The sequence below is a fragment of the Neomonachus schauinslandi genome, chromosome 16 (genome assembly GCF_002201575.2).
Source record: "Neomonachus schauinslandi chromosome 16, ASM220157v2, whole genome shotgun sequence".
In the NCBI taxonomy this organism is placed as follows: domain Eukaryota; kingdom Metazoa; phylum Chordata; class Mammalia; order Carnivora; family Phocidae; genus Neomonachus; species Neomonachus schauinslandi.
In genome coordinates, this window is record NC_058418.1 from 8083493 (window position 1) to 8098622 (window position 15130).

Consider the following 15130-nt stretch of genomic DNA (forward strand, 5'->3'; position numbering starts at 1 on the left):
CAGGGCGTCTCTAGCTCCTAGAACAGGGCCCGGCGTCCATACGAATGCCCACTGAGCCTCCCCGGTTTCTCTCTACCTGGACGTCTTTCCAGAACCCCAGCCTGGCACGGCCAACATCCTCCCTTGTGGAGTCAGCCCCAAACTCCCAAGCTCTGGAGACACAAGCCACTCAGCTGCTCAGGCCCAAATCCAGGAGCTAACCTGACACTCTCCTCCTCAACATCTACTCCACCAGCAGGTCTAGTTGACTCTGCCCCCCAAAGCCAGCGCCTGGCACCCCCTCCGCTGCCCACCCCATGGCCCTGGCCACCCTCAGCCCACTGCACTCGCCCCTGCTCCACAAATCATCTGCTGCTTCTCCTTCCAAGAAGTGGCGCTCCGTTCCCCTCTCTGGGAGTGTGGGCTGGGTTGGTGACCTGCTTCTACTGGATACAAGGTGACAAAAGCGATGGTGTGTGACTTCAGAGACGAGATCATAAGAGGCCCTGAGCATCCTCCTGGCTCTCTCCCTTGGGTCACTCACTCTGGGGGAACCTGGCTGCCGTGTCGTGAGGCTGCTTAAGGATCCTACGGAGAGGCCGATGTGGTGAGGCCCTGAGGCCTCCAGCCCACAGCCGTGGGAATGAATCATCAGGGAAGCACATTCTCCAGCCCCAGACGAACCCTCGGATGATGGTGGCCCCAGCCAACATCCTGACTGCAACCTCTGGAGAGACCCTGAGCCAGAAGCACCCAGCTAAGCTGCTCCCCGAGTCCCAACCCTCAGAAACTGTGAGAGCACTAACAAGTTGTTTTAAGTCACTAAGTGTTGGGACAATTTGTTACGCAGTCCTAGATAACAGATACAGCTCCTCGTGGCTCAGCTTTGTTCCAGGCCCTGCATGACCTGTGACTTTTGTCCACTCTGGTCTCACCACTACTAGTTTCCCCTTCTGTCCGGTACCACCAGCCTTCTTTCCATTCCTCGAACATAGCAAATTTTCCTGCATTTCTACCTGCCCTTCCCCTGCCCAGAGCACCATGGGTGCCTCTCTCTGATCCTTCAAGGTCGCCTTCAAGGTCACCTCCCTGCCCACACTAGCTAAAGAAGCCACTGCCCCTGCCCCCCATTCATTTTGTTTTAAACCATTTTCGTTGTGCCGGGGACATTCTTTTCTTACTTCTTATCCTACACTGCAGGGTTCTGTCCGCGATCACCCTTAGCAGTTACTACTTTGTTTATCAAGGAAATGTGTATGGCATGAGGGCAGGGATCTGTCATCTCTTCTGCTCTTGCCATAACCCCGGGGCCCAGCTCCCAGAATGCAAGAGGCAGATGTCTACTGAATCAGGGGCTCAGGTCTCTCAGCCCCCCAGTTCCACAGCCCCCTACCCCGGGGAGGCCCCTGCCTGCCCCAGCACTCACCTTCTCGGATCCATGTAGGAAGTCATTGAGGGCCTGAGGGTCACTGAAAGACAGAAGGGGAGAGACACTGAGGAGGTGAGGGGCAGGGGAGGGGGGACAGGGAGGGTGGAGGGAGTCTGTTACTCACCAAATCACGTCTAGTAAGCATCTCCCATCCTCATCATCCATCGCCACTGAACCGGGTGGGGCAGGAAGGGGGCAAGGGGGACAAGGTTAGACGTAGGCAGTGTGCCAGGACCCTCCCTTCCAGGACCCCTCCTTGGAACCAAGGTCTCTGGTAGGTCAGAGTTTCTGTTCCCTTGAGCCTCTGGGTGTGGGTGGGGGTGGTGAGCAGCCAGAGACGGCTGCCTTTTCCTCCTCCCCCAACCTCTTCCCCAGCATCTGATGCCCACAATGAGGACATCCACCAAGACTGAGTGAGCCCTGATCACGTGCAGGCCTGTGCTGAGTGCTTCACACACCCGTAACTCTTTTAATCCTCACGGCACCCCACAAGATGGGTCCTGCCACCCCCACCCGTGTTGCAGAGGAGTAAACAGGGGCCCAGAGCTCGTCATTCATTTTCCAGCCAGCAGGGGGCAGAGCCAGGCCTCGAACCCAGAGTCTGGCCCAGAGCCTGGCCTGCCCGGCCTCCCTGCGCCGGGGCCTGGCCCAGAGCGGGGTGGGACAGGGGTCTGCCCTGCGTGTGAACCGTCCTGAACTGTTCAGGTTCTTCTCTGAACAGTGCCTTGGAGAATGTGATGAAGGTAAAAGACCCTTCTGCCAAAAACACGCAGGTGGGGCGAAACTGACACACACTTTGCCAAGGGCTGTGGGACACATACGTGCACACCCCGGGGCCTTGGGTCAACACGCCCAGCCTAGAACACGCCATGCAAAGCTGGCGGGAACAACCCCCTCCACACACACCAATGACTCTCCCTTCCAGCGTTGGCCATGGGGACCGTCCCTCGAGGTCCCTCCCAGGCGCTGGCTGCACTTGGCAGTGGCGACAATGGGCTCTTGCCAGCTCCATATCCCAGGCCCACCTATGCTTCCTTCTTCCTGTGTCACCACGAGGTCAGTGGCCTACCAGCCCTGCCCTTTCCGACCAGCCCGGGACAGGGGTGGGGTGGGAGGGGAAGGCCCAGCCAGGGGACAGAAAGGCAAGACCTGCAAAGAATCTGGAGAAAAGGGGAAAATGGGGAGGATATCCCACCTGCAGTTGGCATGGAGGCAGGGGGATGGTCCAGATGACCCAGGGGGCCCAAGGCCGGAGGGGGAGGGGCGGAAGGGTGTTGGCTAAGTCAGGCTCTGCCAAGAAGGAGTGTTCCTTCCTCTTCCAGGGGTCAGGGTGGGCCCAGGGAGGTGGAATGAGGGACAAGCGCCCCTCCAGGCACGAACTGGGACCCTTGGCCGGTTACCTGCGCTACAAACGAATCATGAAGGGAAGGAGGGGGTGTCCACTCCAGGTCTACGCGGGGCCCCTGGCTGGGGACTTGGGGAGTGTCCTTTCGGGGGCCAGCTGTGGAGAGAATAAGGGAGGCTGTAAGGAAGTCTGTGACAAGGAGAAGGATGGGGGGAGGGAGGGAGTGGGGAGCCCAGGAGAGGGGTTGACCCAGCCACGTGTAAAGAGGTAAGAAAAGAAGGGGTCAAACACAAGTTTAAGAGCAGGTGAGACAACACTACACGTGATCCCATATGCGACGTGCACACACGGAGCACGGGGTAGGGCGTTACATAGCCACATGTACTACAGCAAGGTAGAACATCATATGAGATAATTTATTGACACCTGGACCTCATAAAACACAGTCGATTCTCGTTATCTGAGGCACTTGCATTCTGCACAGCTGCCGTGAGCACGTGGTTGTGAATTCTGGGCCACCGATCCCAGGGCGGGGGGGTGGGGGGGAGACACAGGGTGGCCTCCTGCGAGCCTTTGCTCACCTTCTCATCAACCCATCAATACACAGCCTTAGTCTACAGGTGTTTCTGTTTAGAGACACCTAAGGTAATATAAACTGTTGATTTGTTAGCACCGAACCCACGGCTAACAGCTCTGTGCACTCGTGCCTGAAGGACACTCATCTAACACACGCGTTCTCTCCGGAGGGCACATCCTGGCCTTCTTGCACTTGGGGACACCAGGCAGCACTTCAGTCCTACGCCGGGAGCCGTTTTCAACAGCAAAACCACCCACAAAGAGCACAAAGATGCAAAAACCATGGCACTCAATAATATGGGAGCTGAACCAAGAAGGCAAAGTGTGGCCTTGTTCAACCTCAGCGGGCACAGGCACTCGGGGCCACTCCGATTTTTCACAAGTCCCCTGGTGACCAGGGAAGTGCATCGGTATTGATCTGCGGGTTACACGTGCTCACGAGTAGATAGCTTCGCAAATATGAAATATTTGGAATTGCAAATATGGTACGTGCCCATCACTGGTTTTAAGCGCTCTACCTGTATGAACCACTTCACCTTCTCTAGATCCCTGCAAGGCGGGCACTTTTATTAGCCCTGTTCTGAAGATGGGGAAGCGGAGGCTCAGAACAGTGTGCAATACGCCCAAGAGCCCTCAACTGGTAAAGCGGCCGGGCTGGGGCTTGAGCCAAGGCAGACTCACTCAGAGTCCCCGCCCTTAACTGCTATCCCATGCACGTTCCTCTCGTTCCTCTCATCACGCTGTTTCTCTTCTAAAATCTGAAGCAAATATGGCAAAAATGTCAAGATAAGATGAAGCTGGGTGGCAGCCTTTGTTATCATTTTAAGAATGCTTGGAATAGTTCAGATTCAAAAAAGCGAGAGGAATGGGAGCACCCAGTGGCTTCCCCTCTTGCTTGGCAGGCCCAGGCCCCGGGAAGATCTAGAAACCATCTGTCACATGATCCAGGAACATGGGATCCCGTCCCAGCTAGATTCCGGGTACACTGCCATGGTCTGGGGGTGTCCACGAGCACCCAAAGTGGCTTTGCCAGAGCAGCCAGATTTGGGTGGGGTCTTCCCTCCCCCCTGCGCTGAGTTTCAGGTGTGGCCCAAGCTCTGCAAACCTCGGGCCAGCAGAATTATAGCCAGGAGTGGGTGCTTCCTGACCAGGACTCTCCAAATGGGGCCCGCGGGTGAATGTACGTCTCTGTGAGAATTTTTTTCACTTGTGTATGTGTGTGTGTGTTTTAAGATTTATTCATTTATTTGAGCAGGGGAGGGGCAGAGGGAGAGAGAGTCTCAAGCCGACTCCACGCAGAGCGTGGAGCCTGACGTGGGGCTCAAGCTCACGACCCATGAGATCAGACCTGAGCCAAAACCAAGAGTCAGACGCTCAACCAACTGAGCCACCCAGGCGATCCCATTCGTGCATTTTCATTCCACCAGTAACAGCAGAGAAATGAAGGGGGGGGGGGTGGTTTTAGACGAGAGGAAAATGCTCTGCCTTGCGATGGGGTGCCTGTTTCGTGAGGGTTTAAAATGTCACAGCTCAGATTTGTGCATGTTAGTTCAAAACATGTAAATTTGACCTTAAAAAGCTCTAAAAAAACCAAATCGTCACCATCAAGTGGTAGTGGGATGGGGGGGGACAGGGTGTGGCAGGATGTTGATAACTGTTAAGGCTGAGTGAGGGGTACCTGGGGGCTTCACGGTACCGTTCTCGTCACTCTGTACGTTCTGGAAAGTTTCCATAATAAAAAGAAAACGGTATGTCAATGATCAGCACGTCTGGTAACTCCGCCTCCCATGTCTCCTGTAGGGTTGATGCCAAGAGGTCCAGCATGAAATGACAGGGGTTGGAGTCGGGGGTTCAGGTTCCTGCTCCACCATGCATGGGAGGCTGGGTGGCCCCAGGCAAGTGACTTCACCTCTCTGGGCCTCCATGTGTTCGTTCACTGGTCAAACGGGTGGAATCACAGTCTGCATGTCTCATGTGGCGGTGGACAGTCTCTCAGAACAGGGCCTGTGGTTTGTGCACAGTAGGTCGTGGCATCAATACTGGCCTTGATCCTGCTGTTCTGTGAGTTGGCTAACGAGAAAAGGGCAAAGGTGCAGCGGCCTCCGGCTTCCACCCTCTGCCTCCCTGACCCTGTCTCATCTCCCCTGCCGTCTTCACACTCATTCCCAGGACCTACCCTGGATCTAGGAGGTTGGAAATTGGGAGAGGGGCCAGAGTTGCTACATTTGGAATAAATGCTTCAGATTCCAGTGCGGCCAACAGCTCCGAGGCGACGGGGCACCAGTGGCCCACCAAGTGCTCACGGGGGGGATCGGGTGCCCCTAGACTGATAAAGGTCCCTTGTGGGACGGCGGGGTGGTATGCTCTGCCGCAGGCTGCCCCAGGACCCACCCCGGCCCTGCCAACTGCTAGTTGTGTGCCCTCAAGTTACTTAACACCCCCACACCCGTGCCTCAGTTTCCCCACCTGGAAAATGCGGATAACGGTATGCGCCGCCCCCCCCCCCCCACGGGATTGTTCTATAGGAATGCCTTTAATCGTCGCACGTGGTAAAGTATTTTGTGAGTGATGTATACTGCTGTAATAATTTCAACTGCCATTGTGAATAGGATCTCACGGGGCAAAGTGAGATCAAAGCTTTCTGGCCCCAGCCCAGTCGGGCTGGAAAAAAGTCCCCAAGCTCCGGCTTGGCCACCTGCTGCCAGTTACCCCGTGTCACCCTTGAGCACCTTTGGAAGGCTTTATATACCACCTGCTTCGGCCGTGGGTCGTGCATACGGTCCTACTTAAACCAACGGGCACCAAGGCTCTTCGAATCCTTCCAAGTCCGTTCTTACCCCCATTTCTCAGATGAGATAAGTGAGGCTGAACAGAATGGTTATGGAGAAGCCCCCGGCCAAAGACAGCCCAGGACACGTGCCCGCGTGGGGCTGGCCAATACTGCAGCCCTCAATCCAGCAGTCACAGGGAGACCTGAAGGACACAAATGAACCCACCGGCTGCTGAAAGACAGAATTTGAACCCTGCCCAGGTATTTGACAATATTAAGAAATCGTGATTAAGATTCAATGTGAACGGGGGGGCGCCTGGGTGGCTCAGTCGGTTAAGCGCCTGCCTTCGGCTCGGGTCATGATCCCGGGGTCCTGGGATGGAGCCCCCACATTGAGCTCCCTGCTTCTCCCTCTCCTCCCTGCTTTTGCTCTCTGTTGCTATCTCTGCCTCTTTCTCTCAAATAAATAAAATCTTAAAAAAAAAAAAAAAAAGATTCAAAGTGGAGGGGCGCCTAGGTGGCTCAGTCGGTGGAGCATCCAACTCTTGATCTCAGCTCAGGTCTTGATCTCAGGGTTGTGAGTTCAAGCCTTGTGTTGGGTTCCATGCTGAGCGCGGAGTCTACTTAAAAAAATAATGTAAAAACAGCGTAATAATGGCATCATGGTGTTGCTTTTCTTTTTCTTTAGAGTCCTTACCCTTTAAAAACATACCCTGAAATATTTAGGGGTGAAATGGTAAAATGTCTGATTTCCCCCAAAAGAACCTAGTTGTGGGTGTTCGGGGGGCATACAGACCTGTGCTGACTGATACTGCTGACCCCCAGCCACATACAGCTACGTATAAATTCAGGTTAATTCAATGGAATTAGGACAGAAGACTTGAATAAGACAGTTCTCCAAAGAAGATACACAGACGGCCACAGGCACATGAAAAGATGCTCAACATCACTCATCGTTAGGGCAATGCAGTCGAGACCGGAGACACCAGCTCACACCTATTAGGATGGCTACTATCAAACACGACCCAAAACAGAAAAACCCCAGAAAACAAGTATTGTTGAGGATGTGGAGACACTGGAACCCTCGTGCACTGCTGGTGGGAATGTAAAATGGTGCAGCTGCTTGCAAACAGTCTGGCAGTTCCTCAAAATGGTAAAAATAGCACTGCTATATGCTCCAGCAAATCCACTTCTGGGTATATTCCCCCCGCCCCCCAAGAACTGAAAAAGGAGGGTCTCGAACAGATCTGGGCGCACCCAAAGTCACAGCAGCGTTATCCACAGTCGCCAAAAGGTGGAAACAGCCCACGCCGATGGATGAACGGAGATGCGGTGGCAACTTACAATGGGATATTATTCAGGAAGGACATTCGGACACAGGCTACAACGCGAACGACCCGCGAGCACGTCACGCTACGTGAAACGAGCCAGTTACAAAGAGACCCACACCACACGATCCGACGTGTAACGTGCCCAGAGACAGAAAGTGGAATGGTGGCCGCCAGGGGCCGGGGAGAAAGGGGAATGGGGTGGTACTGTTCAGTGGGTGCGGACTTTCAGTTCTGCAAGATGAAGAGTTCTGGACGTGGATGGGGGCCGCGGTTGCACAACAGGGTGAGTGTTCCAATGCCGCTGAACCGCACACTTACAAACGGCTATAAGGTCGCGGGGGCGGGGGGAGCCCGGCTGGCTCAGCCGGTGGAGCGTGCGACTCCTGATCTCGGCGGCGGCATGAGTTCGAGCCCCACAATGGTGGGGACGGGGGGAGAGATGACTCAGATAAATCTTAAAAAAAAAAATGGCTAAAGTGGTAAATTTTACGTTATGCGTATTTTACCACATTAAAAAAAAAACACGAAAATTTTAAAAAAGGACAATGAGGAGTATCAAAGACTTTTTTAAAAATTCACCTAAGAAAGTTCAATGACACGAAGGTTTACTCTCAATCCCGCTTGCCACGTTTTGAGTGCTCAACAGCTACACGTGGCTGGTAGCTACCGTGCGGGGCAGCGTGGACTGGGAACATTTCCATCGCTGCAGCAAGCTCTCTCACCGGACAGAGCTGGTCTGCAAGACTGGTAGCAACTGAAAATGGATCAAGGTGGTTGATGACCGGTGGTGGTGGCGGGGGGGTGGTCCACGTTTGGCTGTTCTCTCCACTTGGTGCACGTTTGGAATTTTCCATAATGAAAAATCCTTACTTAAAAAAAAAAAGACTTTTTAATACCAAGTATCATGTCTGACTGTTTATTGTCTGCTTTGTTCCCCTGCGGGACGCCCGTGCCTACACAGAAGGAGCTCCATAAATATTTGGGGAATGAAGAAATGAACATACAGAGGCCATCAGACAAATCCGTTCATTTGTTCAGAGCAGCCTGGTAGACAGGGCATTTATGAAGTGCTCTATTATGTGTGTTCAGCCTGGGGATACCCTAATGAGCAAAAGCACACCCAATCCTTGGCCCTGGGGGGGTGGGGCATGACCCGTGGTTCTCAACCAGGGGTGGCATTGGACGCCCCTCTCCTCAACACACGCATACACAAAAGCTTAAAAAAAAAAAGTGACTGGGGGCCACAGCTGGTGTGCAAAGTTGCCAGCCCCAAACTGTCCACATGGGAGTGGGTATATTGAGCCCCTGTAGAGCAGAAGCTTTAAGAACTATCACCTGGCTCTGAGTCCCAGAACAAAGGGGACAGACACATGGACAGAGCTACAGCCAATCCACGAGGGCACGAAACAAGCCTTTGCCACTGAAAGCCCCGGAGAAGTGGGGCTCGCTTGCTACTGCACAAACTCAGCCAGAGCTGCCCGATGCACCCCGAAGAGCCCCCCCACCCCGTCCCAGTGCTTCCCTGGTATCGGGCCTCATGCTAACGTCACATCCACGGACCCCTCCTCGTCACCAATGGGGCAGGAGGAACGCTGCCTCAAGCGTCACAGCTCAGGACGCCGGGACTCAGAAGGGTCTGGATACTTGCCCCCAAAACCACACCAGGGGGGCCAAAATTCGAACTCAGACCCTGTGACTCTGGAGACCTCATTCTTCACCACCGCGCTATAAAAAGCAGGAAAAGCGGGGACCGAAAAATCACAAGCAGCTGGGGAGAACAGGCCTGACGCAACAATGACAAAGTGTCCTTCCAGAAGATTGTGTGAATGTCTCCTGCACTGGTAATGTGAGCGGGGAGTTCTGCATTGTCATCAGGAGCCGCGCACAAGCCAGATCGCCTAGCAGGACGCAGGATTCAAAGCTTCCACTCGGCTCCAGAAACAGGCTCATTCTAATTTCCCAGCGAAAGTTTTAGCAACCCCTGGGGGATTGATAGGCAACCAACATGCAAGTCTACAGAACCGTATCCTCTGCCGACGGGAAGGGACAGGAAGAGAAGCCGATGTGGCAAAGCCTAACTGTTGTTTTCCAAACACCACTTCCCCAGCCCTCCCCTCTCCTTACTCACAGAAGCCTGAAGCCGTTCAGGGTAACACTTGCCAACTCCAAGATGTAAACAAAGCCTGTTCTGAGTCAGTCTTTTTCAAACTATGGGTCACGCCTTGGAGGGTTGTGAAATCAAATGAGCAGGTTGTGACCAGGAGTTTTTTGTTTTTTGTTTTTTCCTTTTAATTAAATAGTATAGAGTAAAACGGAATGGAACAGAATAGGAAATATTAAAAGGCATCATCCGTGGTAAGCGTTAAATATCAGCTTGTGAGATTGGTTTCAATTCTGTGTGTCTGTACGTGTACGTATTTCCTACTGTGGGTTGTGGTCAAAATAGCTTGAAAATAATTAGACTACACCAGCAGCACTCCTAACCCCTGTATCAAACGTTCACTTTCCTAGGCTTCCTTGTAGCTAGGGCAGCTATGGTTCTGCAGATAGGAAGAGCCAAAGGGCACAGACTTAGGGACAGTTTTTCTTCCAGAATATAAAGACAGAGCTCCTCTAGGGAGAAAATCTTTTGCTTCCCACTTCCAGCTTCGAGTATAGTTGAGAAGACTGGAGCTGCTGCAGCCATTTTGCAACAACGAGGCAATAAACCTACGGCAGTTAAGCCCACCTACAGAGGATAGCTGTTGGGAGGACAGAAAAAGACTGGATTCTTAACAACTCCTCCTGCACTGCCTGCCTCCAGACTTTTTTTTTTTTTTAAGATTTTATTTATTTATTTGACAGCGAGACAGACAGAGAGAGAGGGAACACAAGCGGGGGAGAGGGAGAGGGTGAAGCAGGCTTCCCGTGGAGCAGGGAGCCCAATGCGGGGCTCGATCCCAGGACCCTGGGATCATGATCTGAGCCCAAAGCAGACGCTTAACGACTGAGCCACCCAGGCGCCCCTGCCTCCAGACTTCTTAATCCTTACAGATCAAACCACTATTAGGGTTTCCCATTATTTGCAGCCAGACACACCCTGACGACTTAGCTTGCATTTCTAGATATCTCTGCAACCCATCCCAAGGACTCTCTCCGGCTTCCACGGGTCAAGGACTGTCCTCTGAGTGTCACTGATTGAGAGGGCTCAGCAAAATTGAACAGGGCTGGTGGAAAGGGGATCTGAAAAAAAGATCACTGTGGTTGATTGCAAAAGTGGCCAGCAATTCTTCTCCCTGGTCCCATACTCTTGGCAGCTCCTCCTACCAAGAGATGGGGTCTGTCACCCCACACCTAGACTTTGGGCTGGCCTTCTGACTCTCTTTGGCCAACAGAATGTGGCAGAAGTGATGGTGTGTCTTTCTAAGCCAACACCTCAAGAGACCGGGCATACTTCTGCTCTCTGCCCAGGGATCATGACCTGAGCCGAAGGCAGACACTTCACCGACTGAGCCACCCAGGCTCCCCGGAAGTAGAGCACCTGCTCGTGGTCTTTCCAGGGACTAGATTAGGCTTCCCCATAGCATGGCGGCCTCAGAGTAGTCAGACTTCTATTTAAGATGGCTTAGGGCGGGCGCCTGGGTGGCTCAGTTGGTTAAGCGACTGCCTTCGGCTCAGGTCATGATCCTGGAGTCCCTGGATCGAGTCCCGCATCGGGCTCCCTGCTCGGCAGGGAGTCTGCTTCTCCCTCTCATGCTCTCTGTCTCTCATTCTCTCTGTCTCAAATAAATAAAATCTTTAAAAAAAAAAGATGGCTTAGGGCTTCCAGGTAAATGTCCTAGCGGACAAGGCGGACACCGAATTGCCTTCCATGACCCAGCCCGTGTGAAGAAGCCTGGGCCAGCCCACTGGGCGACAAGAGTCACGTGCCCGTCACCTCCATCATCCCAGCTCACATCCAATCAAGCCGCGGAAGCACAGCCACCTCGCTGACCTTCACCTGACCACAGACACCGAGGCAAGACTAGCAGTACCCAGCTGTGCCCAGTCCAAATTCCGACCACTGGGAACATGGCTTTGTTTGAAGCCACTGTGGCATCTCGTCTTCTCCAAAGATGATGCAACAATGTTGTTGATCCCCCCAATTCCCCACAGCGCAACCCTGCTACTTCTCCTGAATCAAAAAGAGCTTGTGACTACTTCAACTAGGACAGTGCAACAGACGTGCCGTTATGTGACTTTGCGGGCTGGGTCATGGAAGGCAATTCGGTGTCCGCCTTGTCCGCTAGGACATTTACCTGGAAGCCCTAAGCCATCTTAAATAGAAGTCTGACCACTCTGAGGCCGCCATGCTATGGGGAAGCCTAATCTAGTCCCTGGAAAGACCACGAACAGGTGCTCTACTTCTGGGGCGCCTGGGTGGCTCAGTTGGTGAAGCGTCTGCCTTCGGCTCAGGTCGTGATCCCAGGGTCCTGGGATCGAGTCCCACGCCGGGCTCTCTGCTCAGCTGGGAGTCTGCTTCTCCCTCTGCTTCTGCCCCTCCCCCCTGCTCCTTCTCTCTCTCCCTTGCTCTCTCGCTCAAATAAATAAATAAATAAAATCTTAAGAAAGAAAGTCCCATCATCAGGTTATCCCAGCCCAGGTGCCAAACGTGTATGAACAGGCCTTCAGCCCCCAGGCTTTCAGTCTTCCCAGCCAAGACCCCAGACATCGTGGAAGAGAGACCCACTGTCAAATTCCATGTCAAACTCTTGACCTGTAAAACCTGGGCATACTACAATTGTTCATTTAAGCTGCTACATTTGTGGATAATTTGTTTGTTTGTTTGTTTTAAGATTTTATTTATTTGAGAGAGAGAGAGAACATACAAGGGGCGGGGGCACGGTGAGACAAGCAGACTCCCCACTGAGCAGGGAGCCTGATGCAGGGCTCGATCCCAGGACCCTGAGATCATGACCTGAGCGGAAGGCAGACGCTTAACCAACTGAGCCACCCCGGCACCCTGTGGATAATTTGTTAAACAGCGATAGTTTGGGGGTTGTTACATAGCAGCAGCTAACTGATAACAGCCCTCTTCAGAGACAAACGACCAACCTCGACCTCACACCTCTGACTCCATCCGAGTTTTATCCGTCATTCTACCTCCCAAACCTCCCCAAGCCCTCTCCTCCTTTCCACAGCCACTGTCCCTGCTCACATAGAGATCCCATCATTTTTCTTTTCATCTATCCATCCACCCAGCCTGTGTTAATATTACCCTTGTTCACAACCGACTGCACCTATTGTTAAAATACTCAAACACTTCCATCCTGATTGGCAAATAAATGCTGCTTGAGCCCCCAGCACTCCACTTGGCCTCTTGGGATGTCCTGAAACACCCCCAGGACCCAGCAACCGCAGGGTGACACCTGGCCCAGCAGGGAGCCTGCAGGACCACCCTTCCACACCACACCAGGCACCACCTAGTCCATGCTAATGGTCTACTGCTTGTTACAAATTTTAAATTTATTTTATTTTATTTTTATTTATTTTTAGAGAGAGTGAGTGAGTGGGGGGTAGGGGCAGAGGATGAGAGAGAGAATCTCAAGCAGGCTCCATACTCAGCGCAGAGCCCAATGTGGGGCTCGATCCCACAACGCTGAGATCATAACCTGAGGCACAATCAAGGGTCGGACACTCAACCGACTGAACTACCCAGGTGTCCTGCTTGTTATGTATTTTATTTTATTTTATTTATTTTTTAAGATTTTATTTATTTTGGGGCACCTGGGTGGCTCAGTCGTTAAGCATCTGCCTTCGGCTCAGGTCATGATCCCAGGGTCCTGGATCGAGCCCCGCATCGGGCTCCCTGCTCAGCTGGGAGTCTGCTTCTCCCTCTCCCTCTCCCCCTGCTTGTGTTCCCTCTTTCACTGTGTCTCTCTCTGTCAAATAAATAAATAAAGAAAATTAAAAAAAAAAAAGATTTTATTTATTTTTTTGACAGAGAGAGACACAGCGAGAGAGGGAACACAAGCAGGGGGAGTGGGAGAGGGAGAAGCAGGCTTCCCGCTGAGCAGGGAGCTCCATGTAGGGCTCGATCCCAGGACCCCGGAATCATGACCTGAGCCAAAGGCAGACGCTTAATGACTGAGCCACTCAGGCGCCCCTTGTTATGTGTTTTAAATGTTATTTAAATGTTATTTAATGTTATTAAATTGATTGATTGATTCATTCATTCATTCACTCACAAGTGTCACTCAGCACCTCCTACATTTCTGCCCAGCGCTGACAAATTGGAGTGGGCAATGACAGCTCAAGTCCACCAGTAAAAACATCAATCAAACCACACACAAACGACAACACAAAGCCTGCCTCCTCCTGGCCAGGCTCCCTTCCTCACCGGCCACCAGGCTGACCTGCCCGACTACAAGGCCCACCCCTGCTCAGGAGCCTTCCTCACACGGCTCCCTGGTGTTTGGAAGTCCAGGCACTGGAAGTGGTCGGGTCTGTCCCCTCCACCCGATTGCCACGACTTCCTGCTTCATCATCCTCTTCATCACCAAAGCCAAGGTTTGCTGAGCACTTACAAAGCGCCCGGTGCTGTTCTAAGTGCTCCATCTTCCTACATTTCATTCTTACAACAATCCCTTGTAGAAGGTGCCACGATCCTCATACCCATTTCACAGCTGACAAAACCGAGGCAGACAAAGGGGTTAGGGAACCTGCCCAAGGTCACTCAGTTAGCAGAATGGCAGAGTCAGGATGTGAACCCAGGCCACCAGGCTCCCAAGCTTGTGGGAACTACATGATGGTGCCAGGCTGGCTAGCTGCCCCCCATCCCCACCCCCAGGGGTACACTTCCTGCAAGGACCTTCAGTACCCCACCTCTTACGGCCTCTTCCCCTTACGCTGTCCTGAAGCACCGCAGAAAACTCAGCTCATTTCCCACACACCTGGGTCCAACACTGAGTGATGAGTTCCCGCAGTGGACCTCACATGCCACAATGCCCAGAAACTGCCCTCTTCCGATTTTTCCCAGGGCATCTGTAGCACATTGAATAGTAATTCCCCAAAATGATATGTCTACGACCCCGGACCTGTGAATGTGGTCTTCCGTATTTGGAAAAAAGGGTCTTTGCAGATGTAATTAAGCATCTCAAGATGAGATCATCCTAAATTGTCTGGGTGAGCCCTAAATCTAATGACCAGTGACCTTCTCACGGACACAAGGGAAGACACAGAAGCTGGAAGAGCTAAAGAAGGACTCTTCCCTAGAGCCTCCAGAAGGCACAACTCTGACTGCCCGGGTGGCCTTGCCAACACCTTGATTTTGGACTTGTGGCCTCCAGAACCGTGAGCCGCCATGTTTGTGGTATTTGTTATCGCAGCCACAGGAAACTAGTATAGCACATAAATTTGTAAGATCCATCCTGGGTATACAATGTATATACACAAACCACCATGTACAGTTGCACAGGTTGTTCACTACACAAAGGAATTAAGTCATGGGGACAAGTGGGGCCTCAAATCCAGCCAAGGCTCTGCTCACATCAGTGAGACCCAGAAAAGGGCAACATCCACCTGGAGAAAGGACTCTTCTAATCCACACAAAGGAGACTAGGGGACTGTGCCCTCCCAGTAAGAGCTAACTTGGCCCTGAATATGTAGCCACTGGCATGCTATGTCTATTTTCAAAGCCAAAAAAGGAAAACAGGGAAAAAATGTTGATTCCTCACACACTC

General features: G+C 52.6%; 1 protein-coding gene across 1 annotated transcript in view; it reads right to left on the reverse strand.

Moving 5' to 3' along the window:
• BICRA (BRD4 interacting chromatin remodeling complex associated protein) overlaps positions 1-15130 on the reverse strand; it is a 47050-nt gene that overhangs the window by 21234 nt on the left and 10686 nt on the right. The window contains exons 2-4 of the mRNA XM_044921980.1: positions 2809-2909; positions 1533-1578; positions 1406-1448 (exon numbers count right to left, since the gene is read on the reverse strand). Of these exons, the coding sequence (XP_044777915.1) occupies positions 1406-1448; positions 1533-1573 (84 nt within the window). The 5' untranslated portion in view covers positions 1574-1578; positions 2809-2909. The remainder of the gene's footprint in view (positions 1-1405; positions 1449-1532; positions 1579-2808; positions 2910-15130) is intronic.